The sequence below is a fragment of the Myotis yumanensis genome, unplaced genomic scaffold, assembly GCF_028538775.1.
Source record: "Myotis yumanensis isolate MYYU_CA2020_CCGP unplaced genomic scaffold, mMyoYum1.0.hap1 SCAF_3, whole genome shotgun sequence".
NCBI classification, from domain to species: Eukaryota; Metazoa; Chordata; class Mammalia; order Chiroptera; family Vespertilionidae; genus Myotis; species Myotis yumanensis.
In genome coordinates this window covers 43157980-43183121 of record NW_027223754.1, presented here as the reverse complement: position 1 = coordinate 43183121, position 25142 = coordinate 43157980, and the positions used below count along the sequence as shown (strand labels likewise).

At 39.6% G+C, this 25142-nt stretch overlaps 1 protein-coding gene across 1 annotated transcript in view; it reads left to right on the top strand.

The window, feature by feature from the left end:
* DNAJC3 (DnaJ heat shock protein family (Hsp40) member C3) overlaps positions 1-19747 on the top strand; it is a 68846-nt gene extending 49099 nt beyond the window's left edge. Inside the window, exons 8-12 of the mRNA XM_070408751.1 lie at positions 1695-1800; positions 1883-2003; positions 16963-17095; positions 17834-17982; positions 19571-19747. Coding sequence (XP_070264852.1) covers positions 1695-1800; positions 1883-2003; positions 16963-17095; positions 17834-17982; positions 19571-19728 — 667 coding nt within the window. The 3' untranslated portion in view covers positions 19729-19747. The remainder of the gene's footprint in view (positions 1-1694; positions 1801-1882; positions 2004-16962; positions 17096-17833; positions 17983-19570) is intronic.
* The last annotated feature ends 5395 nt before the right edge of the window (positions 19748-25142 follow it).

The window sequence follows — 25142 nt, the reverse complement described above, 5'->3', positions numbered from 1 at the left end:
AAGTTTTTGTCAGATAATTCAAACATGTCTGTCCTGTTAAGTGTTTGAATTTATTGTCTTTTTTAGTTTGAGATCTGATACTTGGTATGGGAATGGTTTTTAATTGAAACCTGCACATATAAGACTGTTTTTCCTGTTTTGGCTGTTTTTTTCTGACATTGTTCCAGCAAAGTGGGGGTGGGCAGTGGAGGTAGAAGTTTCCCACTCAGCCTTCATCGATACTCGAGGTGTGGGGGCTTCTTGCTACTACTTGGTGCAGGTGAGAGTTTAGGGGGGACTCATTTTCAGCATGGATAAAAGTCCTGGCTCTTCACCTGGCCTTCTCTGACAGCACCTTGGTATGGGTGTGGACACAGCTCATTAGTCTAACCATGGAAGAAGGCTGGGCACTCTCCACACGGCCTGCTGGCGTTGATGGAGGGGCAGAGGGTGTGCCATAATTTTCTCTGGTGTTTGGCTGGCCTAGAGCCATTATTCTGTCTTGTTAAGCTGCTCTTTCCAGGACTTTTGGCTTGGGGCAACAGGTTTTTGCTTTTTGTTTGTTTGTTTTATGTATGTGTGTGTATTTGTACCCATTAGCATTTCTGGGTTGCTGGCTTCCTCAGCTCCAAGTCTGGGGTCTATGAAGCAAAAGAGAAACCCAAGGACTTACCACATTGCTTTCCCTCAGGTCTAGAGGTCCCTAGCTGGTCTACCATCTTTCCCTTTCTTAGTCTTTTAATATTTTAAAAACTGTCTAATGTCTAGGGTATTCATTTGTACCTAGGTAGACAAATTGGGGAAAGTAGATTTATTCCATCTTCCTGGAAGATAGCTTTTTTTTTTTTTAAGTGAAGTGTAGTATTTTCTAATTGAGCTTTTTATTTTGAGCTAATTATAGCTTCACATGTAGGTGTAAGAAGTAAAGCAAGGTCTCGTGTGCTCTGTGCAGTTTCCTACAGTTGTTTTTCATCATGGAAAACTTTAGAACTATATCCCTACTAAGATTTTGACATAGATAGCTAGCTTCTGTTTTAAATATTACATTTAAAGCTGTGTTTTAATTCATCTGCATTTAAAGGTGAAGATTGTAGCAGTTTGAGAATAATGTGCCATATTATATCTTTTAGTTTGCCATTCCTGAGGAAAATAACTTAGGATGTGTAACATGACTAGTACTTTTCAACAGTTTTAAAAATGCCAAAATAGCTTTTATTGTTCTTAGAAAGCTAGTAAAGTTAGCAATTTAAACAGGTTCCTTCTGCAAGGATGTACATTGTGTACTTAGTTGTGAATATTAACATTCATTATATAAAATAAGTAGCATTTATGTAATGGGTTCCATGATTTCATGGAAGTTAGAGTGACCAAAAAATAAAACCTTATCTCTGCTTTGCTATAAGTGCTCTATAAAGTCAGAATTTAACAAGGTGTTTTATTCAGTTTCAAAATCATGAGCATTTCATCAGGTGGTTTGATTGATACTCACAAATATGCTCTGAGTTACCATTTTCTGTGGTCATGTGTTTTATATCTTAACTCTTTATTGTAGGTAGTGCATTCATTACTGCTGTAGATTAGTAAGTAAAAGCAGTATTTGAAGGCATGTGCTCATTCAGGTAAATGGATTAAGCAACATATAGTGAAGAGTAGAGGTTTTTTCTGTGGCTCTGGAAATAAAATTTATTGCTCATCATGATTTGCTCATTTAATAGATACACGGATGCGACCAGCAAGTATGAATCTGTCATGAAGACAGAGCCTAGTGTTTCTGAATATACAATTCGTTCAAAAGAAAGGATTTGCCACTGCTTTTCTAAGGTAACAGTTGACCCATTCCCAGAAATGCAGAAACAACATATGGAGTAGAAACCATAAATCATTTTCTCACATTTACTTTTAGGATGAGAAGCCTGTTGAAGCTATTCGAGTGTGTTCTGAGGTTTTACAGATGGAACCTGACAATGTGAATGCTCTGAAAGACCGAGCAGAGGCCTATTTAATAGAGGAAATGTATGATGAAGGTAAATCTATAAGGAATTGGATTTTCAGAATCTAAAAATTGATACGTAAGAAAATTAGCATATGTTTAACATCCTATGTTTAGAACAAGTTTACTAGAGTACCAGGAAATGTTGACCATTTTAGAAAAATGGCAGAGAGCTTCAAAATTATTCTTTCTTAGTAAAACTTGAAAGGTATATCATATAAGGAAAAAGTTCTGCTGTTGAAACCAGTTCAGTGGAGTCTAAAAAAAATTTAGCCTTTCTTTTAGACAAGTTAGAAAAGATAAATAACAAAATAGAAAATTTGAATTATAGGTTTTATATCATCCAGAGGTAATCACTGTTCATTTTGAAATTATCTCTTTCAGACTCTTTCCTATACATAGTCTATATTCTGTACATGTTAGAATATACATATTCTATGCATATACAGTATACATATTATACATGCAGCATACATTTTTATGTCATATGGTCCTAAGTAGACAATGATCTTCTGTGACCCCTACGCTATTTAATAACATTAGGATAGCTGCTTACCCAGCTTTGTTCAGTTTGAAGTAACAGAGTTTTCTCTGTTGTAAGGACCTTGAATAAAGGCAGTGGCCTATTTTTGGAAGATAACTAAGGCATATATACTAATATACATTTCTTGAAAACTAGACTTTTTTTATGTGACAGTATGCTATGAACATTTAAATGAGATGGTTTTTAAAGGAAGAAAGCCTTTTTGCCCTTACTGCAAATTTTTCATTTCAAATCAGGTAAATCATTTTAAATCGAAAACAGAGTATTTTTCTGGTGAAATTTAGTTTGTGGTATTCTATTTATTTAATAAGAGTATGGCTATTAAAATAATACATACTAATTTTAATGTAATGCAAAAGTAGTCATAAGTGGTAATTGTGGATAAAATTTTAAGTGCAATAAGAATGCATCACAACTACGATAAAACCTATCCTAAGAAGGAGATAACTACACTTCGAATTAAGAAAGGTTTATGGTACTCTCTTTTTAAGGCAAAGTAATCATTCAGTGTTTCTGCTTTCTACAATTTGGAAAGAATTTTGCTCCTAAGTGGTTTCTGGGAGTGATGACAACTCTGGTTACTGCTATTTGTGGGACATATTTATGGTATAGTTTTGAATTCTGATTGAAGCTTGAAATGTATGCAGTCAGTATGATAAGTTTTTTTTTTAAATATATTTTATTGATTTTTTACAGAGAGTAAGGGAGAGGGATAGAGCGTTAGAAACATCGATGTGAGAGAAACATCGATCAGCTGCCTCCTGCACACTCCCTACTGGGGATATGCCCACAACCAAGGTACATGCCCTTGACCGGAATCGAACCTGGGACCCTTGAGTCCGCAGGCTGATGCTCTATCCACTGAGCCAAACCGGTTAGGGCAGTATGGTAAGTTTTAATATTCATAAGAACACTTCAGTAAGGCAGGTAATCTGTATGGAAGAATCCATTAACATAATTGTTCTTTTCACTTTTGAGCTATTGTGTCTACTCAGTACTCTAGAATTTTCATTCCAGTCGTTTTTGAAATGTTTCATCAAAGGAACTTTTGTCATCTATATATAAATCCTCAGCTCTAATTGTGAAATTAGAGAAGCTGCAGAATATAAAAAACCTGACTGTAAAAAAAGGTTAAATCTTGTAGGCTGCTAAATATAATTTGAAAGGTGCCTTTGTGAATGTCAAACTGACTTTTTTTAGGGAAATGACAACTTTAAAAAAAATTAATTGGGGTGACATTGGTTAATAGGATCATATAGATTTCAGAACAGCTTAATTCTTGAAGAAAAAGATATTTAGTACTAATTTAATAGAACAGATATTTTTAAAGTCTGTTTTTTCCTTTAAAAAATTCTTGTAAATAGGAGCTTATTCTTTGTCTTACGGGGAGGGCTTAGATTATACACTGGTACCTTTATGAATTATTGTTTTACAAGAGTAATATTGTTTGAGTCTCAAGTATGGATATTTAGGCAACCTCCTGGAGATTACTAGGTCTCTAAATTTGGAGGGGATAGTGAGGAGGCCTGTTTAGTTGAAACTAAAAGGTATTATTTGATTTGTTTAGATTTGAATCATAGGTTCAGTAAATGATGTAAATGGCTAATAATCTTATTCAACTGGGCTAAATAATAATACAGTGGGGCCTTGACTTATAAGTGTCCAGACTGACGAGTTTTTTGAGATACCAGCTGTCTCTCGGCAGATTTTTTGCATTGAGTTGATAGAGTAATTTGAGTTAACGAGCTCCTTAACGAGCTCGGTCTCGGAACGAATTAAACTCGTAAGTCAAGGCCCCACTGTATGTTGAAACCCTCAGTTAAAATATGAAGGCCTTCCATATTTCTATTACCTTTTTAAAAGTAAACCAGCAATTTAAAATGATAGTAGGTATCTAATCTAATAAAAGAGAAGCATGCAAATTGATGGTACCTTTGCTATGCCCCAAGCCACACCCACCAGCCAATCAGAGCGACTATATGCAAATTAACCCAACCAAGATGGCGGGCCGGCAGCCACGGAGCTGGAGCAAGCAGGAGGCTTGGTTGCCCTGGCGATGGAGGAAGCCAAGCTTCCCGCCTGCCCTGGTCGGCTGTGGCCTCTGCTAAAGGCAACGAAGTTTCAATTATAGAAGATAAATAAATCCCAGATACCTGCTTCCAGCCAGCCTCCACTGGGAGCTTGGGTGGCTGGGGGCCGTGGCCAGCCTGCACACAGCCATCAGCCCCTCACCCAGGCTGGCCAGGCACCCCAGGGGACCCCCCACCCTGAAGGGGATGTGGCCAGCTTGAAAACAGCCATCACCCGCTCACCCAGGCTGGCCAAGCACCCCAGGGGACCCCCACCCTGAAGGGGCTGTGGCCAGCCTGCAAACAGCCATCAGCCCCTCACCCAGGCTGGCCACACCCTCATGGGTTGAGGGTCCCCACTGGGGGCCTTGGCCAGCCTGCAAACAGCGAGCAGCCCCTCACCCAGACTGGCCAGGCACCCCAGCAGGACCCCCCACCCTGAAGGGGCTGTGCCCAGCCTGCAAACAGCCATCAGCCACTCACCCAGGCTGGCCAGGCACCCCAGCGGGACCCCTACCCTGATCCGGGACACCCTTCAGGGCAAACCAGCCAGCCCCCACCCATGCACCAGGCATATAATAAAAGGGTAATATGCAAATTGACCCTAATAGCAGAACGACTGGGAATGACTGGTCACTATGACACACACTGACCATCAGGGGCCAGACGCTCAATGCAGGAGCTGCCCCCTGGTGGTCAGTGCGCTCCCACAAGGGGTGCTCTGCTCAGCCACAAGCCAGGCTGACGGCTGCCAGCATAGCAGTGATGGCGGGAGCCTCTCCCGCCTCCTCAGCAGGTCTATGAATGTCCGACTGCAAGTTAGGCCTGGTCCCCGCTGGCAAGTAGACATCCCCCAAGGGCTCCTGGGCTGTCAGAGAGGTGTCTGACTGCCAGCTTAGGCCCGGTCCCCCGGGGAGCGGACCTAAGCCAGCAGGTGGACATCCCCCGAGGGGTCCCAGACTGCGAGAGGGGCACAGGCCGGGCTGAGGGACCCACCGAGTGCACAAATTTTTGTGCACTGGGCCTCTAGTATAATGAATAAAGAAAAAAAATAGGTTTAGATTAGTGGAAAATGGAATATGGAGATTAATTAATTTGGGGCTTACAATAGAATTATCAGGTAAGAGTACTGTATTCCACTCATTAGGAAGCTAGTAAGGTAAATTGTTGTTTGAGGATGCCTCTGAGACCATGAAAAATGAAGGGGGCTCTTTGTCTATGACTGTTCTTTTAATAGTTTTTGAGAGGAACAATTTGACATTGAAGCAATACTGAGTGGTTGGCAAATTTCCTTTGAATATAAGGTGATTTATGTGTCCTTATGAGATAAGCAATTATACTCACTTGAACTTAAGCTTCCTGGGTCTTTTTTATTAACTGGTACCTGTACCTGGCACACAGGGCAGGTACTCATATATTTGGTGAATGAATAAATGTAGTTAACAATAAGGTCAAAGTGAAAAGATTGTGGAATTTAGGATTAGTCCTGATTTTGAGTCTGCCTTTGCCATTTTACTTACTTACTTTATTTATTTATTTATTTATTTATTGTTAATTCTTATCCGAGGATATTTTTTCCATTGAGTTTTAGAGAGAGTGAAAAAGAAGGGGGAAGGGAGAGAGGAGGGAAAGAGAGAGAGGGAAACATCCATGTAAAAGAGACATGGATTGGTTGTGATCATCTGGTGCGTGGGCTGAAGCTCTAACCACAGCGCTATGCTGGCCATGGCTAGCTGTTATTTTTAATCATGGTAAAATACACATAAAATCTACCATTTTGATTTTAAGGGTACAGTTCAGTAGTAGTAAGTACATTCACATTGTTGTGGAGATATCCTCCAGAACTCCTTTCATCTTGCAAAACTGAACACTATACCCATTAAACCACTCCCTCTTCTTCCCCATGTCCCCTCCCAGGCCCTAGCAACCACCATTTTGCTTTCTATCTCTCTGAATTTGACTGCTCTGGATACCTCATATATGTGGAGTGTACAAAATTTGTCTTTTTGTGACTGGCTAATTTCACTTAGCATAATGTCCTCAAGGTTCATCCATGTTGTACCAGCATTTGTGAGAATATCCTTCCTTTTTAAAAAAAATGTTTTTTATTATTAATTTTTAGAGATAGAAGAAGGAAGAGGGATAGTTGGAAACACTGATGAGAGAGAAACACTATCTATTGGATGCCTCTTGCATACCCCCTACTAGGGATTGAGCCCGAAACCCAGGCATGTTCCCTGAACAGGAATTGAACTGTGATCTGTAGGAAGCAGTTACATTTATGGAAGTTTGTCTTTAAATTATTTAGCCCTTTTTAATGTCAGAAAGAGCTCAGTGAGAGTTCGCTTACACTTCTGTGACAATGAAGATCTGTGAGTTCTTGGATAAAACTTTCCCTTTGTAGTCTAAGGATGAATATGTATAAAACAGTGATAGAGCCCTGGCTGGTGTGGCTCAGTTGATTGGAGTGTCATCCTGTACACTAAAAAGCTTGCAGGCTCAATTCTGGTCAGGGCACATACCTAGGTTGCATGTTTGAACCCCAGTTGGAGCACGTATGGGAAGCAACCAGTTGATGTTTCTCTCTCTCCCTCTCTCCGTTTCCTTTCTCTAAAATCAATTTAAAAAAACACCAGTGATAGAAGACATACTTTCATTATCTATATTATGAATGTCATAATTTTATTATGAGGAATTTCAAAGAGAGATATTGAAAGTTTTACAGTAGACACTCATGTCCTTACCATCTACGTTATAAAATTAACATATCATTGTGTTATCACATTTGTCTATCCTTCCATCTATCAGTTCATCATTATTAGATACATTTAAAAAAAGGTTGTAGACTTTGGTTTATTTTCCTCCAAGTACTTCGTGTGTATGGGATAATTTTAGATAAAGTGAAATGTACAAATCTTAGGGATACCAATTTTGAATTTTAATATTTGTGCCACCTGTTAAAGAGAAAAATTATTCATGACACTTTTTAAAGACCTTAGGGAAGACTTTATTTAAATGGGGGTGGGTGGGTGTATCACGATAGGTACAAGGACCTAAATATGTCCTCATTTTCCCCAATTGAGATGGGGCTCAACTCTGACTCCAGCAAGGACAATTGGGGAATTACAACCAAGCAGCAGGGTATGGTGAGTGGATGGAAAATATACTAAGAGGAAACATCAGGGAAAAGGGACATTCTTGCTAGATGGACTCAATTCTTGCTGAAGGCAGGGCAGGGAATGAGAATTCGATCAGACATTAAGTTCAAATTTGGTCAAGTACCAAAGGTGGGGAATATTAGCCAAAAGGACCTAACAGGATTCTTGCTCAAACTGGATTTTACAAGGTCAGAGAAAGAAGCCCAGGGTTGAGCCTTAGTCAGAAAGAGAACTCAGAGGAACTTGATTAAAGTTTGGATCAAAGGAGAGAGTTGTGGTCAAACCCAAAATCCTGTAAGATATAGAATGTTCCTTCCTTCTTGTCCTGTACCAATTAGTCCCCATCCCACTGCCCACAAGCAGCCATTGTTCTGATTTTCTCTATCATAGATTAGTTTGGCCACTTCTAGATCTTCATATCAATAGAACCATATACCCTTGAACGACACAGTTATGAACTGTGTGGGTCAACTTATATGTGGATTTTTTTCAATACTGTAAGTGTTATTTTCTCTTACATTTTCTTTAGCTTTATTGTAAGAATACAGTAAATAGTATATAACATACAAAATATATGTCAATTGACTGTTTATATTATTGGTTAGGCTTCAGTCAATGATAGGCTATTAGTAGTAAAGTTTTTGGAGAGTCAAAAGTTATATGTGGATTTTTGACTGCACTGGGTCAGAGCTCCTAACCCTTGTGTTGTTCAAGGGTCAACTGTAGTATGTCTTCTTTTGTATAAGGCTTCTTTTATTCAAACATGTTTTTGAGATTTATTCATGTACTGGCAGCCGTCAGCCTGGCTTGTGGCTGAGCAGAGCTTTCCCTGTGGGAGCTCACTGACCACCAGGGGGCAGCTCCTGCATTGAACGTCTGGCCCCTGGTGGTCAGTGTGTGTCATAGTGACCAGTCATTCCCAGTCGTTCTGCTGTTAGGGTCAGTTTGCGTATTACCCTTTTATTATATAGGATAGGATAGAGGCCTGGTTCATGGGTGGGGGCCAGCGGGTTTGCCCTGAAGGGTGTCCCGGATCGGGGGGGGGGGGGTCCCACTGGGGTGCCTGGCCAGCCTGGGTGAGTGGCTAATGGCTATTTGCAGGCTGGCCATAGCCCCTTCAGGGTGGGGGTCCCCGCTGGGGTGCCTGGCCAGCCTGGGTGAGGGCTGATGGCTCTTGGCAGGTTGGCCACAGCCCCTTCAGGGTAGGGGTCCCAGCTGGGGTGCCTGGCCAGCCTGGGTGAGGGGCTGATGGCTGTTTGCAGGCTGGCCACAGCCCCCAGCCACCCAAGCTCCCAGTGGAGGCTGGCTAGAAGCAGGTATCTGGGATTTATTTATCTTCTATAATTGAAACTTCGTTGCCTTTAGCAGAGGCCACAGCCGACCAGGGCAGGCGGGAAGCTTGGCTTCCTCCATCACCAGGGCAACCAAGCCTCCTGCTTGCTCCAGCTCTGTGGCTGCCGGCCCGCCATCTTGGTTGGGTTAATTTGCATATAGTCGCTCTGATTGGCTGGTGGGCGTGGCTTGTGAGTGTAGCGAAAGTATGATCAATTTGCAATTTTCTCTTTTATTAGATAAGATAAGCATTTAAACCGAAATTGGTTTGGCTCAGTGGATAGAGCTTCGGTCTGTGGACTGAGAGGTCCCGGGTTCGATTCCAGTCAAGGGCATGTACCTGGGTTGTGAGCACATCCCCAGTAGGAGATGTGCAGGAGGCAGCTGATCGATGTTTCTCTCTCTCATCGATGTTTCTAACTCTCTATCTCTCTCCCTTCCTCTCTGTAAAAAATCAATAAAATATATATTTTAAAAAAAAGATAAGCATTTAAAGCTGTACTTCTCACATTGTTTTATTTTCATTATCATTTGGTTTGAAATGTATTCTAATTTTCCTTCTGACTATTTCGTTAGATGTAGTTTAATTTTCAAATATAGGGTAGGGCAAATTAGTTATTGTATTCAAAAGTGGTTACAACTGTAATCCTACTTTTGCCCCACCCTGTATTTGATGGTTTCCTAGGAACCTGATTATTTTTTAAAATATATTTTTATTGATTTCAGAGAGGAAGAGAGAGAGAGATAGAAGCATTAATGATGAGAGAAAATCATTGATTGGCTGCCTCCTTCACACCCCCTACTGGGGACCAAGCCCACAACCCGGGTATATGCCCTGACTGGGAATCAAACTGTGACCTCCTGATTCATAGGTCAGTGCTCAACCACTGAGCACCATCAGCTGGGCCTGATTATTGGTTTCTAATTTAATTCCAGAGAACATACTCTGTGTGATTTCCTTTCTTTTAAATTTATTTAGATTTGTTTCCTTTAAAACTTACATATATATGTGTTGTAGTCCAGCGTAATATCTTGCTGAATGTCCTATGTGCACTTGAAAATAATATGTATTCTGCAATTGTAAGGTGTAATGTTTTCTGTTAGTTTTCCCAGCAATTGATGAAAGTTGTTACAATCTTTAATTACCTTTTGTGGAAATTGCAAACTTTCCTATCTTCCCTTTAAGTGTTCAGTTTTTGTTTATACATTTTGAAGCTCTGATATTAGCAACCCAAACATTTAAGACTTAAATTCCTGATGAACTTTTCTCCCACTCCCTCCCCTGAAGGGAGTATTGCAATACACTCAAAAAATTCTGAGGAAAAATAATTTTTAACCCAGACTTTGATGTATAACAAACTATTAATTAGGGTGGTTTTAAATAATTATTTGGAATTTTCTTTTTAAGTTGTGGTGTCTCCATGGAAAGCCTTCTGCTTAATTGGGAGATGGCTATTTTTATGACAATTGTTCTGTTTCAATTTTCTGTCTCTTTTGCATTGAGTTACTCTCTGGAGTTTTCAAATTTATTTGTACAGAATTTAGCAAAGTAGTCTCATTTTCATTTCTTCCATGATTATTTCTCACTTATTTGAGCTTTCTTTTCTTAATTAGAGCTATATACAGATATTTCTCAATAAATAACCTTTTGACTTTTCAGTCCTATTTTTGTTTCATTAGTTCTGTTTTTTTGTCCTATAATTCACCTTTGTTTTCTAACTTTGAATCATGATTACTTAGTTCATTTTTTTCTTGTAATTCTTATTGAACCACTAAGGTTATAAATTATCCTGTTAAAACCTTGTGAGATGTCTTATGGTTCTGAACAGTAGTGTTTTCATCATTATTACTTTTTAGATATTTTTCAGGTTTTATTTTTATATTTTTCCTTTAAGAGTTGGTGAGTTAAAAAATTTTTAGGCGTGAAACTCCTTTTATTTTTTTTACATTAATTTCTAGTGTTATAACGTTGTGATGGGAGAATACTTTTAGTACTCCTGTCTTTTGTAATTTATTACTGGTTTCTTTGTTTTTAATCTAAAATGGCTGATTTCATGAGTTATAGAGATTTGGAAAGAGGTGAACACTCTCATTTCTGAGACAGTTTGACTTATCACTCAAATCTACCTTCTACTGTGGTCTTTCTTTTCTTGCCTTTTTTCCACTAGCTCTGTTATGAACAGAGAAGTAAGTCTCCCTCTATGAGTGGTCTGTCCTATTATCTTATTTCTGCTTCATAAATGTTGCTGTTATTTTATTTTATGCACAGATATTCTGTATGTGTCTCATTACGATGTTTAGCCCTTAGCTTTATAAAACCCGCCCCCCCTTTAATGTTTGTTTTTTTTTTAACCTAAATTCTAATTATCTGATGTTAAGATTGTGAACCAAACTTATTTGCATTTGTCTGGTGAAACTTTGACCACACTTTTATTTTCAACATTTTGGAATCACTTTGTTTCAGGTATGTCTCTTGCATAGAGTTGTGTTTTGATTTGTGATCCCATATGAAATTCTTTTAAATAGGCGAGTTAAACACATTTATACTTACTGATATGACAGACATGTTTGGTCTGAATTCTGGCATTCTGTTTTGCTGAGAAATTTTGCTATTTGGCCTGTATCGTTTTGTGTAATACTTTGATATCTAGGAAGGTTTGTATTTTTCTTAAGTTATTTTTATAGTTTTGTTAACTTTGCCCTCTTCCTCTGGGCAGTATTTATTAGTTTCCTACAATAAGGAAGAATATTAGCATGCTTCTTCTTCCTCTTCCCTTTTCTTCTACCATAATACCTGTTAATGAATTTCTCTCTAGTATTTGCCTTTGACTTACCAGTGAGTGGTGGTTTCTGATTGCTCCAGCTGTAATTGGGGGAATTCATGAATTCTCCCATCTTCTGTTAGCTGTATCCCTCCTGCCTTGTTGGGGCATGCATTCTTCTGTAGCACTGAACTTCTTTCTGTTTTGTTTCCGTCTCGGTTCTATATTAAATATATTTAATGTGTGCCATCCCTCCTTGGCTATGATTTCTCTAGACTCTTCTTGGTGAGTTCATCCCATAGTAGTTTCCTTGAGGGGCTCCTGGGAAATTTTTTTCCTAATTTCTTCTATGTTCAAAGCTGTTTGTACCTTTTGTACTTGAAGGATGGCTTGGCTAGATAAGAAAATTCTTGGTTCACAAATTTTCTGTATATTCTAGTTACTATTATATTCTTTCTGGGCACTGAATATTGCTATGGAAAATCTGGGGCTAGGATTTTGGTTTTGGTCTGGCCACCCAAAAAGCCCTTATCTTTCAAATGTGTTACTTATCCTAGGATATTATCTTAATGTTGATCATTCTCATCCTGTTTGCCCCGGTACCTAGTGTGCCCTTTGAATTATATAGGTTTATCCTTCATTTTAGAAAAGTTGTCTTAAATTTTATCTGAATTTTGTTCTATTAGTTTTCTGCTTCAAAGATTACTCTTTGCTTGTTATCTGTAGCTACATTTTTTTCTCTCTAGTCATTTTGAACTCATTATTTCCATTTCATTTTGTTGGATCCTTAGTTTTTCCTCATATGCTTCTCCCTTGTGCTCCTTCTCATTTTGTCTTCACTTCTCTGAGAGTTTTTATTGTATTTATTTTTCTTGAGTATTGACTACTCATATTTTTATCTCCCCCTTGTCTCATTCTCTTACTGAGCTCCTGTTCTGCTTAGTGATTTAATTATCCTTATTAGGGGTGACTGAATTAAAATTTAAATATTCATGTCAATATTTGCTCAGAATTTTCATGTATTCTTTGGCTGTTGTCCTGATGTGTGTTCATCAGGTAAGTTTCAGTGTTCTTTTCCTGTTTTAATTTAAAAATTAAATATCTGTGAATTGATGCTAAAAAAATATTACCCATCACAAAACGAGTTACATTGCCCTTTTCTATCTATCTGTGGGAAAGTCCTTTGGGGGTATGTGTGTAAGGGGGTGTTGGGGACAGGGCAGCCTTCTGTACTTAATTGCAATACTCTCTGCTTCACTGTTTCCACAGACATTCTGCTTCCTGCTAAAATGGCCTTTCTGTTATCCATGCCCTCTCTGCTTCTCTGAACCAAACCGTGTCCAGGAGGTCGTCTGCTGCCAGTCCTGCTGCCCCTCTGCCCACTTCCTTTGCTACATCAAAGGGGCATATCTTTTGCACTTCAGGGTGAGCCCCTCACCTTCAGAGAGCACATAGTTGCTGAGTTTCCTGACATGTGCTGCCCAGGGCTATCTGCTATTCTCCCTCATTGCAGTTCCTTCTTTGCCCATCTTCTCCTTAGTAAGGCCTCTGCTTTATCTTCATTCAGTCGGCTTTCGATTTCATGGTTCTTGTAATATGGAAGGATACAGGTTGTCACTCAGGGTGAGCCCATACTCAGAAAAAGTGTACTTTGCTGGCTTTTTCTGTGATCTCTTGCCCTTGGGCCTTTCTCACTATTTGCTTCCCCCTCTCATTATAGATTTATGGCTGATATTAGGTAATATTTGTAGCCCTTGCACAGTGTGAATTGTTTTGCTGAAAGTGCAGCTCTCCCCTGTACCCCTACCTTGTTTGTTTTGTATGATACCCAGGGTGAGAAAGTTGGTGTTCCATGGGGCCTATTTATATTGGAGGTGTGATATAATCTTGAGTGTAGACTTTTAGGGGAAATAGGGAGGGAAGCCGAGGAGAGCTGTTATGAAGCTGTTACAGCTATTCCAGTGTGTTAATGATGGACTTCTTCACAGTGGTAACTTGGAAATGGTGAGTAGTAGTAACATTCTGTTGAAAGGGAAGCTGATTGAGGATTTGCTAATGGATTGGTGAAATGAAAGAGGGAAGTCATTTGCAACTATGCATGTTTGTTTTTCAAGTGCTTCTCTCTATTGGGGAGTCATTGCAGACTGCAAGCAGGCAGAACCTGCTCACAGGAAGACCCCTGCAGTGCTTGCCATCTTGCCCTTATCAGGTGGAGTCCTTTGGTGTATTTAAATTCTGGAGGGAACGACTTTTCCTCTGTTTGTTCTAGGTTTGCTGTGGAGGTCTCAAGTGCCTGCAGGCTCAGTTCTGCATCTATTCCTGGTCCCAGCAGCCAACTCAGGGGTCCTCTAGATGCACACCCTCCATTCTGCTTAGAGGCTGGGTCTTGGGCCCTGGTAGGGTTAATGCTGTATCTGCTCCACATAAAAAGGGAACATCTGCTCTTGCTTGCTAAACTGAGGATCCTTGGCCAAATAGAACGGCCTCCAAATTTGATAGAACCTCTCAATGTGTATTTTTTCTACTTAGATTAAATCACTATTAATGTGATCCCATTTGCTTTCCCTCTTCCAGAAACAGATAAACATTTGTACTGTTTTCAGTGCTGCCATGGTTATGCTATTTTTTAATTTTTTTTAAAAATTTTAGTCAATTTGGTGGGATAGTGGGATAGAGGACAGGCAAACTCCTTTGCTTACTGTCTGCCATCTTGATCTGGTTGTTTGCATTGCTCCTTAAGAATTAAGTGAGGAGAATATGGAAGAAAAAAAATTTGGGAGGATAAGATTTTTTATATTCAGAGGTTAGAAACTGAATTGGCTAATATGTAATATACTAGAGGCCCGGTGCACAGATTCGTGCACCGGTAGGGTCCCTCAACCTGGCCTGTGGGGATCGGGCTGAAACAGGCTCTCTGACGTCCCCTGAGGGGTCCCGGATTGCGAGAGGGCACAGGCCAGGCCGAGGGACCCCACCGGTGCACGATTGGGGCCGGGGAGGGACCACAAGAGTACTCCAGGGAGTGTTGGGCCCATCTAGCCCAGTCCCAATTGGAGCTGGTTCCCGGGGAGGGACCACAGGAGAGTTCCAGGGCATGTCTGGCCCGTCTCTCCTAGTCTCGATCGGCTGGACCCCAGCAGCAAGCTAACCTACTGGTCAGAGTGTATGCCCTCTGGTGGTCAGTGCGTGTCATAGCAACTGGTCGAATGGTCGGACCTTTAGCATATCAGACTTTTATTTTATAGAATATTATATAGAATACTGTTTATTTGGGGCCTTAGTATTTCTGGCTTACTCTGTTTTTCACAGCTGCTCAGTGTATGGCATATACCTAACTAGACGGCATTTAGTATTTTTTTAGGATTCCCTCAGAGAGTAGAATCTGAAGTATAATTAAAAATTATCTAGTTTATATCCATGGAAAGTCTTACATCATCCATATTAAGTTTAAGATAGAATGTAGAAGACTACTTTGGGGAGATACTATGAACACTTAAGAATGCAAACATGTTTTAAGTGTAGAGTTTGTATAAGTAGCAAAATTGCATATATTGAGACATTTCCCCTTGTATTAAATTCCTTCAAAGTAATTTCCTTACTAGGTTCTGATATCAAATGCTATGGGTATTAATTGCAAAGTTAAACCTTGCTACTATTTATGACGGATTTATATACTAAATTGGAAAGACACTTTAGGATGTGTGGATTGGGTGACTGATATTTAGTGTTTCACTAATATTTAATATTAATACATTGAGGCAGGAATTAGGAGAAAAGCTTAAAGCAGCCCCCCTTTGTTCATGGGGGGAGCGGCGGGGGGAACAGATGTAGTGTTGGTTATTTTTCTATGTAGTTGTAAATTTGAATATCTTTCTCATTTTAACATTGCCTAAGGTTAAACCCCGTCCAGGATTATCTATCCTGGCAAGTTATCCAGAGAGTTGTCTTTTTTTCACAATGAAATGTATTTCCATAAAAACTAGAATTTGAAACCAACAATCTATTATTTGAGATGTCTGTCCAGGGAGAACACTGGGAAAAATTTGTGTTGGAGCTTCCCAAGACCACCCCCAGATTTGATGATTCAGGAGGACACATGGGACTCAGCATGTAGTTGTACTGAGGACCAAGATTTAGTCCAGTGAAAGGATACTAAGTAAGACCAGGGAAAGGCTCATGGGGCAAAATTCAGAGGGAACCAGGTGAAAGATTCAAAGCGTCTCTCTGTGAAATCATACAGCACCAGCTAATTCCTCAACAAGTGTGAAGTGCTGTCTACCAGGGGGCTGCCTAGTCCATACCCAAATTCTAGCCTTCCAGAAGGAAATAAGACGTTTCATATAAGTCACAGTTGTTTATACAGATACTTTCGGCATGGTGAGCCAGTCTTACCAGGGAATGTTGGGAACACTCCTGAAATCCAACTTTCCAGATAGCTGCCAGGGGCCAACCGTTCTAAGGATACTCCTTTCTGCATGACATTAGGTATCCAGATAAATGCCTGTTTTTTAAAATATTTTAAATCTAAAAGAAAGGATACAATAAGGATTGTCAGACCTCCCATACAAGGTCTGTATGTGGGTTTCTATTTTGATTAATACTTAAAAAAAAAAATCAGGTTGTAATAGTTTATGTTGAAATCTGTGGGTGACTTAGTAATTCTGATCGCTGATGGTTCCTCTTGCTCCCTTTCTAAGCCTCTAATTCTTCTGTACTGTGGACCCAGTAGCTGACCAAGCAGATTTTCTTTGCCACTGTCTTGTTTTCCTGTGTAACAATCACTTTAATCTTACTGATGGTAAGATTGCTTTGTTTAAAGTGCTGATGTTAAAATATCTACAAGGCTAAAAGGTATGGGTAAGATAATGTGGGAGGGAAAGTATACAAACAGCAGTGAATTTTATTGACTGGGAGTAATAAGCTACTAAATTATTCCTTAATTATGTCTTTTGTAAGTTTGTGAACAAAATTACTAAGGTTACCACTTCTTAGGCTCTTAGCAGTAATGGCAAAAGAGTGAAAAGATTGGGGGGGAGATGGTGACTTCAGTGTTAATTTTGCAGGATAAGTAAAGGTGTTATAAATTGTAATTCTTCTTAACAGCATTATCTTAAACATATTTTGACAGCTATTCAGGATTATGAAACTGCTCAGGAACACAATGAAAATGACCAGCAGATTCGGGAAGGTCTAGAGAAAGCACAAAGACTATTGAAACAGTCACAGAAAAGAGATTATTATAAAATCTTGGGAGTAAAAAGGTGAATTATTAATTTAAAATTTGCATTTTTATTCGTTTTAAAGCTAATCATTGCTCCTCTTTCTCGGATTCCTTTCCTTTCCTAATAGCCTAACAACATAAAACTATTTTGAATATATTACAGTTTTCTTGGATGATGGAGACTAGTAATGCAATAATGGAGAATTAGTAGTTGGTGACAAAGATATGACGCTGTAGCATGAATAGATCCTAGGCCTAGATTTCCTTCTTAAGAAATACTATTTTTTTATTTAAGAGAGGAAGGGAGAGAGGGGGAGAGAGAAATATCAATGAGAGAATCATTGATCAGCTGCCTCTTGCACGCCCCCACACTTGGGATCAAGCCCGCAACTTGGGCATGTGCCCTGACCAGGAATTAAACTGTGACCTCCTGGTTCATAGGTTGATGCTAAACCACGGAGCCACACTGGCTAGGCTAGGCCTATATATCTTAAAGGTAATGAGTTAGGAGTGAGATTTTTTTTTTTTGGTGGGGATAGGAGGGAGAGAGGGGATTGGGGAAAGGAAAACATATCTAGGCCTATAAATAAAGTGGCATTTTAAGAATCAACTTGTAGGTACTAAGATATTTAATTTACTCAATATGTACTTTTGAATAAGAAAACCTTCCTTGAACAAACATCATTTTTTTAGGTAACTGTTCTTATTAAGTAAACTAATCCAGAAGTGTTGGGTACTTCTTAACTAATGATTATTAATAAATTTTAATACCCCTCAGAAATGCCAAAAAGCAAGAAATCATTAAAGCATACCGAAAATTAGCAATGCAGTGGCACCCAGATAACTTCCAGAATGAAGAAGAAAAGAAAAAAGCTGAGAAAAAATTCATCGACATTGCAGCTGCTAAAGAAGTCCTCTCTGATCCAGGTAGCACTTGCCTTTAACATTTTCTATTCTTTTGAAATGGCTCAGTCGGTGACTTAGCCTCCCTCTTCCATTGCCTGTCATAGAAGTGGTGTCAGAATGGATGGGAGGCAGCTCTGGGCTCACTTCAAGGGCTGGTGACTAGTGTGGGCTTGCAGTTTCAGAAGTCAAGTTTCATGCCTGCCCCGTCAGACTCAGGGACCCACATATTCTCGGTGCAGGGGAATGAAAAAGCCTGAATTTGACATTCCTGTTTTTTTTTCACCTGTGATATGGAAGCACAACAGTGAGGGGGATCTCTTAGGTTTCACCCAGTTTCATAGCTCAGGGATGAATTCTTCATACCAAACTGACAGAAGCTTGATAAGGAAACCAGGCTGGACTGTGCAGTGGTGGGAGAGAAGCTGCCTGCCAGTGTGTGCTCCCCAGGAATCTTGTCCTAAATCAGATGTTCATTTGATGTACTGGCTGCTATAAGTGTTCTTTAACACTCGCCAAAATGGCCTGGGAAATAAGAGTGAAAGAAGAATTTAGGTATTTTTGAACAACACTGACATTTCCAAGGGGAACGTAATGTTAAGCTAGTATCTACTGATTCTTGTGCCTTTCCGTGTCAGTGGGAGCCGAAGCTATAGCTTGAGCTAGACAAATTAAGGAAAAAATAGAAGGAAATCAAGTTGTATGCCCATTTGACAAATCTTTCTTGAACACCTCACTTACACTATGCACCTGAAGTGAAACAATTTTTTGTTCTTAAGTAATTTATCATCAAGCCTAGGAGACAGAATGTACTTAATGAGTGCAGCAGGCTCCATACAGTGGCAGTTCTGTTCCGCAGAGGAGGGTCTGCCACCTCCCTGGAGTGGCTCTGTCCCTGGCTTGCACAGTGCACAGGTGGGGGGCTCCGCAGATGAGCTCCACGGAGCTGGGCTGGCAGTCACAGAGGTGCCCATGGAGAAGAAAACTGCATTTTTAATTACTATGAGTTCTTTTTTTTCTTGGTTCCCTTTTCTTAGCCCCCGTTCTTATTTTCAGGATGAAATGGCTTTCTCTAATCTCTGAGGATGAGCTTGCTCTCCTGCCACCTGCAGTGTTCCTTTCTCCCATTTGCCTGCACTGGTCTCTGGCTCATCAGGGACTTTCCTCGGCACTGACAGGCACAGCCGTGGAGGTGGCCTCGTTCCCCTCATTCTGAAGAAATTCACATTATTTAATAGTGAGGCTTTAGACAGCTTGTGCCAGGCTCACTTCCTTGTTGGGCTCAGGATGGTGACAGGGCTGTTCTGGAGGCCGCTTTCTCTGCAGTTACTAATTTTTTCCAGAGAAGCATCTCCTTGGGTGGCTTCTTGTGAGGAGAGATTTAGGGGGTCTGATTTTCAATTATATCATTTTCAACCCTGGCCCTCACGCCTTCTCTGTGACTGGTGTTTCTCTTGTCTGTTTTCCTGAGACCAAACCTCTGATCTAGGAGAGCCTGTTTTTGAGTGTCAGGCATACCTGTTGTAATAACTGAAAAGTAAGTAGTCCCTCAGTCCACCCCCTTCTGCACATCTTAGTCCATACCTGAGTCTTACTCTGGTTTCTTTTCTAGAAATGAGGAAGAAGTTTGATGATGGAGAAGACCCCCTGGATGCAGAGAGCCAACAAGGAGGTGGTGGCAACCCTTTCCACAGAAGCTGGAACTCATGGCAAGGGTTCAATCCCTTCAGCTCAGGCGGACCTTTTAGATTTAAGTTCCACTTCAATTAAACCAGCTGTTTTTTTTTTCTCCTCTCTCTCTTATTCCTTACATTTTTTTAAAGATTAAAAAAAAACACCTTGTTCCAGGATCCTAAAGAAAAAAAAAATTCAAATATTTTAGTTTGTCCATGACCAAAGAGTTGTTTTAATAAGAGAAATCTGTTCTTCTCCATTTTAGACTTGAGGTGGATGGGTTTGTAATGGCCGGGAGCTGAGGAATGTCTGGGGAAGTGGTCTGAGGCAGGCTCACCTGGTCTGTGTTTTTCTATGCTGCAGCATGTAGAAATGATTTTCTTCACAGCCTTGCATAGTATGTCAGTGCCTATGTGTATAAGAAGGAGCTGTACGTAACCTTCATGAGAATGGGTTATATTTCAGTATTCTTAAAGAGAATATTAACATTTTGAGCTATTTGTTCTTAGGGACAATTTTGTTTAGATTTTGGTCAATACAGTCACTTGCAAATATTGTTAAATTACAGAGCCTCCTTTAATCCGCATGCATTTCCATCCCCCACCAACATGAACACGGCTGACACTGGGGGGAAGGAAGGGAACTCGAGCTCATGAATTAGAGAACCTGCTACCCAACGGTAGTCAATGTAGCCAGGCTTATACTTTGGATTGATGGTAAGCATATACTTTGTATTTTGTTGTTGAGTATCTCTGCAAAAGAATACTAAAAACCACTGACATAGAATTAATTGTAAAACCTATGGGCCTTTTATTTAACATGAAACATAACATATTAACTTAAAAGTTATGCATAAAATAGGTTCAGATAAGATAGCAGTGGTTTTATGTAAAATAAATTTGCTGAGATGCAGAGTGAACTACTTCAACAACTGAAATTGAGAGTTAAACCATTTCCTATAACAGGATTGTCGTAGAAATGTAAAGTTGCTCAGTTAACATCAACAGAATGCCCTCTTCCCCACCTTTAATCCATACAGTGGGGCAGGTTCTCTTACCTCCTGGCAGACCCGTTTGGACTATAGTAACGCCCACATGGGGCCTGTTTCAAGTGGGCACGAAACAGCAGACCCGCCCCTTCACCAGACCTGGATGCCACTACATGGTCTCCTGCCTGCAGGCTTACAAATGTAGTCAGCTCTGGCTATATTTCCACTATCAAGATGGCATCTCTTCTTGGGATTCTTTCTTCTTACCTTTGAAGAAATGAACTATTCAATCTTTGTTTATTTGATATTTTTTTCCCTAAAAAAAATGAGTGTTACTTTAATCAAGAATATTAAATATTTATGGAACTATTGATACTGCATTTAAAATCTAAGAGAATTACTTTAGATAAGAATTAGTACCTTTACTCTGGAAAGGTTTTTCTATTTGCCTCAAAGCATGTTGAAGCATTTTAAGCAATACGAGTCTGATAATGTTTTTATGAAATCAAGCATTTTAATTTTAGTTCTAGAAGGCATCCTGACCAGTAATGTCCACAACAGCCAAGCACAAATCATTTTCCTTCACAGTCATCCTGAAACATATGTGGAAAAAATTTTCTTAACTAGGAGACAAAAATCACATAGTTGAGTTGGGTAAAACACGTAAGTGCTTTTTGCATCTATTTTGAAGTCTATTTCTTACCAATAAACTTAACAATGCATTTTGAAAACTAGTGAACATCTTGCAGCTTTCATTTTGTTTTAATGTCTCAAATTTCAAGCTAATGTGAAAATAATTCCCAAAGGAAATTCCTTGTTTATTTAATTTCAGTAATCGCATTACTTAATTATATCAGAGATTTTTTTCAATCTGGTTCTTTCGTACATGATGTCACTGTGACCTCTTTGAAATCTAGCAAAGGCCTCTATTTACTTTCAAGAAGAGGATTTTCATACACAAGGAGAACAAAGGAGATATCAAATTACTTGCCCTTCTATTGAGAGGGGAAGATGAAAAGTCAGGAGGTTTGAGAGCTGGGCCACATGGGAAATGCATCTGGGACATAGGTTACCTCGCTGCCTGCCAATTGCTGCCCATTGGGTTGTTTACATTATTTCTTCTCCACTTGTAATAACCATAATTCCTGTTTATAAAGTCTTACCATAGACTTAATTTAGTCATCGTACTGAAATGTGCAGTTATTTGCCTGTTTTCAGTGAAGAGTAAAATCTATGATGCCAAGTGCCAACGCCACTGAGAGAAATTAATTCTTTGGAATTTGTTTTGCTGATTAATGAAGAAAACAATGACCTTGATGTTCCAGCCTGGATGGGCATCAGCAGTCTTCTGGTATCCACCTGAAGGGAAAGACGGTCACTCGATGTTCCCTTACATGATTGAGGAAAACATGGTGTGTAGAGGACAGCGAGTCTCCTTGCCGGCCTGAAGATCGCTGTGCAATGGAAGGTGACGACTGAGGAAGCATTTGACTGGTTTGGGGGCTACTTGCACTTAACACTCTCGAGTCTCTTTGGAGACCGCAGTGTCCGGTAACCTTCATGGCTCTTTCTGGGAAAGTGAATGCAGAGGGGCCCGTCACCTCACCTGTGTCATATTCCCTTCTTAAGGCCTCCCTTTTGGAGAGCTCCACAAGTGAAGTATTTCTGGTCCGTACACTGTGGATCTTTTCCACAGCAGCAAGTATTAAACACATCAGCCTATAAATGTGAAAAAGTTCTGAAAATTTATTGCCCACTTCTGAAAGTTCATGCTTGCTTACTGCATAAATGAAAACTTGAGAACAACTTCAATAGTTTACTGATGTGAATTGGATATAACTACTAATTTTAAAATGTCTTTCTCTTTAGTCAGTATTAAAACTTTATTCTAAATATCAATATGGAAACAGAACTTCTTTGGGACTTTGATAATAGAATGCAAATAATCCATAAAATTTTAAAGAGAAAAATACTGATAACTGAGTAGGAAAAAAGTTAATAGAATCACAACTTAAAACTGGCATTTTCTATTCATGGTGGAATAATGGAAGATTCACCTTTAAAGGCATGAAGTTGGTCAAAAATTGTGAGGTTTACCATGAAAAAAATGCATGAGATGCCTAAGTTAAAAATGGTTCCTCAGGTATTTGTTAGAGCCAACTGCCTTAAGGGTACAGGGCACTGGTAACAGGCCTTGCAAAGATTTTTTGTTGAGTAAACATCAATAGTATAACCTAGAGAGATCCATGCAACTTTGTGGAATGTAATTTACTTTTCCATATTTAAAAGAAGGAAGAAAGAAGGCAAATGCTAACTTGTCAATGCATAATATCCTTATTCTAAATCAGATTATTCCTTTTGAAGTAGCAGAGTGTATTGTTAATTGCAAATTATGTCAATAGATGGGGATACTTTTTTTTTTTAATGAATGATCTCATTTGTTGAATGATTTAAGAGTAAAATTAGCCACTGCGTGGCTTGTGTATAGTTGACAGGTTTTGTTGCAATCATCTGTGGTTGAACCTCTGACCTGCAGTGGAAAGCAGAGTATGGAGAGTGTAAAAACTGGAGATGTTTGGGGAGTTAAGATAGTACTCCTGTATGACTGTATAATTGGTTTTGAATGAGAAGACTAAGTAACTTAATCCATCTCAGTTTAGTGTTTTAATAAAGAAACTGAAAATTAATTGAAATGGGTCTCAGACATGTCTACACATATGGGTACTATTTTTATGCCCTTGTATTTTCACATTTAATAAAAATATTTATGGTCAAAATCAGTACATTTTTGCTTTTGATTAATTTTTAGTCTTTTGGAGAAGTCTATTTTCCCACTTTATTTCACACATAATCAGTGATTACCAGGGCTCCTATACACAAGCTAAGGAAGATCAGAGCACCAAATGCAGAAATGGCTAAAATCTCTTAATTTCCAAAAGTCTTAGGGACAGCTAGGCGTTCAAGTAGATGGTTCTTCAACTTCAATACAATTAAAATCTCTTAAATTGGCTTTGTTTGAAGACTTTCCCTTTTATACTATAACTAGAGGCCCAATGTACAAAATTCGTGCAAGAGTAGGCCTTCCTTCCCCCGGCTGCCGGCACTGGTTTCCCTCTGGCACCCAGGACCTGGGCTTCCCTTGCAGCCACGGCTTTATCCAGGACATCCAGTCCAATTAGCATATTATGCTTTTATTATAGATTTGTACATTTCTGTTAAAGTCTTTAAAGGGGGGACACACACTATTATCTCAATCAAATTTCTAACAACAAAAGAAGCTTTCTTCTCTATATTCTGCATATCCTAAAATTAAAGGACAGCTAGAATGCTTATATAGACCTTTCCCAGAAAGCTCAAAGTTTGCAAATTCTTAATCATATCTTTTCAATATATGAACAACTGGCCTTAGTCTGAAGACAATAAGGGCTTACAGGAGAACAAAGGAAGCTCCCTATAGAATATTTATAAATCGAATATTTATAAATCTAGATTTTCAGATATAAGGTATCAGCCATGTGGAAATGAGACATGTAAATTTAGCCACTCAAATGACAAGCTGGGAAGGGAGTGATCAAGACTTATATTCTGCAATTTCAGCTTCTGCTCTATGAAATACAGAATCTAGCAAATTGGACGTGATCGTAATAAGCATGGGAATCAGGTGTCTGCCTAGCCCATTCTTTCTGCAGGATTCTTACAAAAGCGGAGAACAGGCTGACAATAAAGGGAAAAAAAGTACCATCTTGCAGTTGGGGCTTGTGTGCAAAACACTAAACCATGAACTCAGAACTTCTTACCTCTCATCAAGCTCAGATGTTACTCCTGACTCCACAGGAATGAGACAGAGAGTACATAGAGTTGGTCACCTCAGGCCAAGTTACCCATGAGGCCTTTGATAGCATCCCTTTGGATCCCTGGAAATCACAGGAACATTCTAGTTCCATCAGGTAGGCCATATCTAGAACACTCCATTTTATCATAGACAAATACAAACACATAACAAAGGGAGGGTGGCCAGGAGAGGGAGAGGTCTTGTGATCTCTTATTAGCAATGAACGAAGCTACTGGGAACAGAGGACTTATTTGCAAATACTCTGGGCTGGGCTGTCAAATAGAAAAGAACTAGAGTTGTTTAGAAGAGCTCAAAGGAGCAAGAGCAGAAACTGCCAATAGACAGCTCTGGCTCATTGGGGAACTACAGAATTGTCCAAAGATGGACCGCCCTGTATCTATTGGCCTGGAGGGTTCAGAGATGGCCTGAGGCTCTACTACAGGGCCTTGTAAGGGGGGCTGGTACACTGGCTTGGGGCTCAACGCTACTCGCAGTGGTTCTCAACCTTCTGGCCCTTTAAATACAGTTCCTCATGTTGTGACCCAACCATAAAATTATTTTTGTTGCTACTTCATAACTGTAATGTTGCTACTGTTATGAATCGTAATGTAAATATCTGATATGCAGGATGGTCTCAGGCGACCCCTGTGAAAGGGTCGTTCGACCGCCAAAGGGGTCTCGACCCACAGG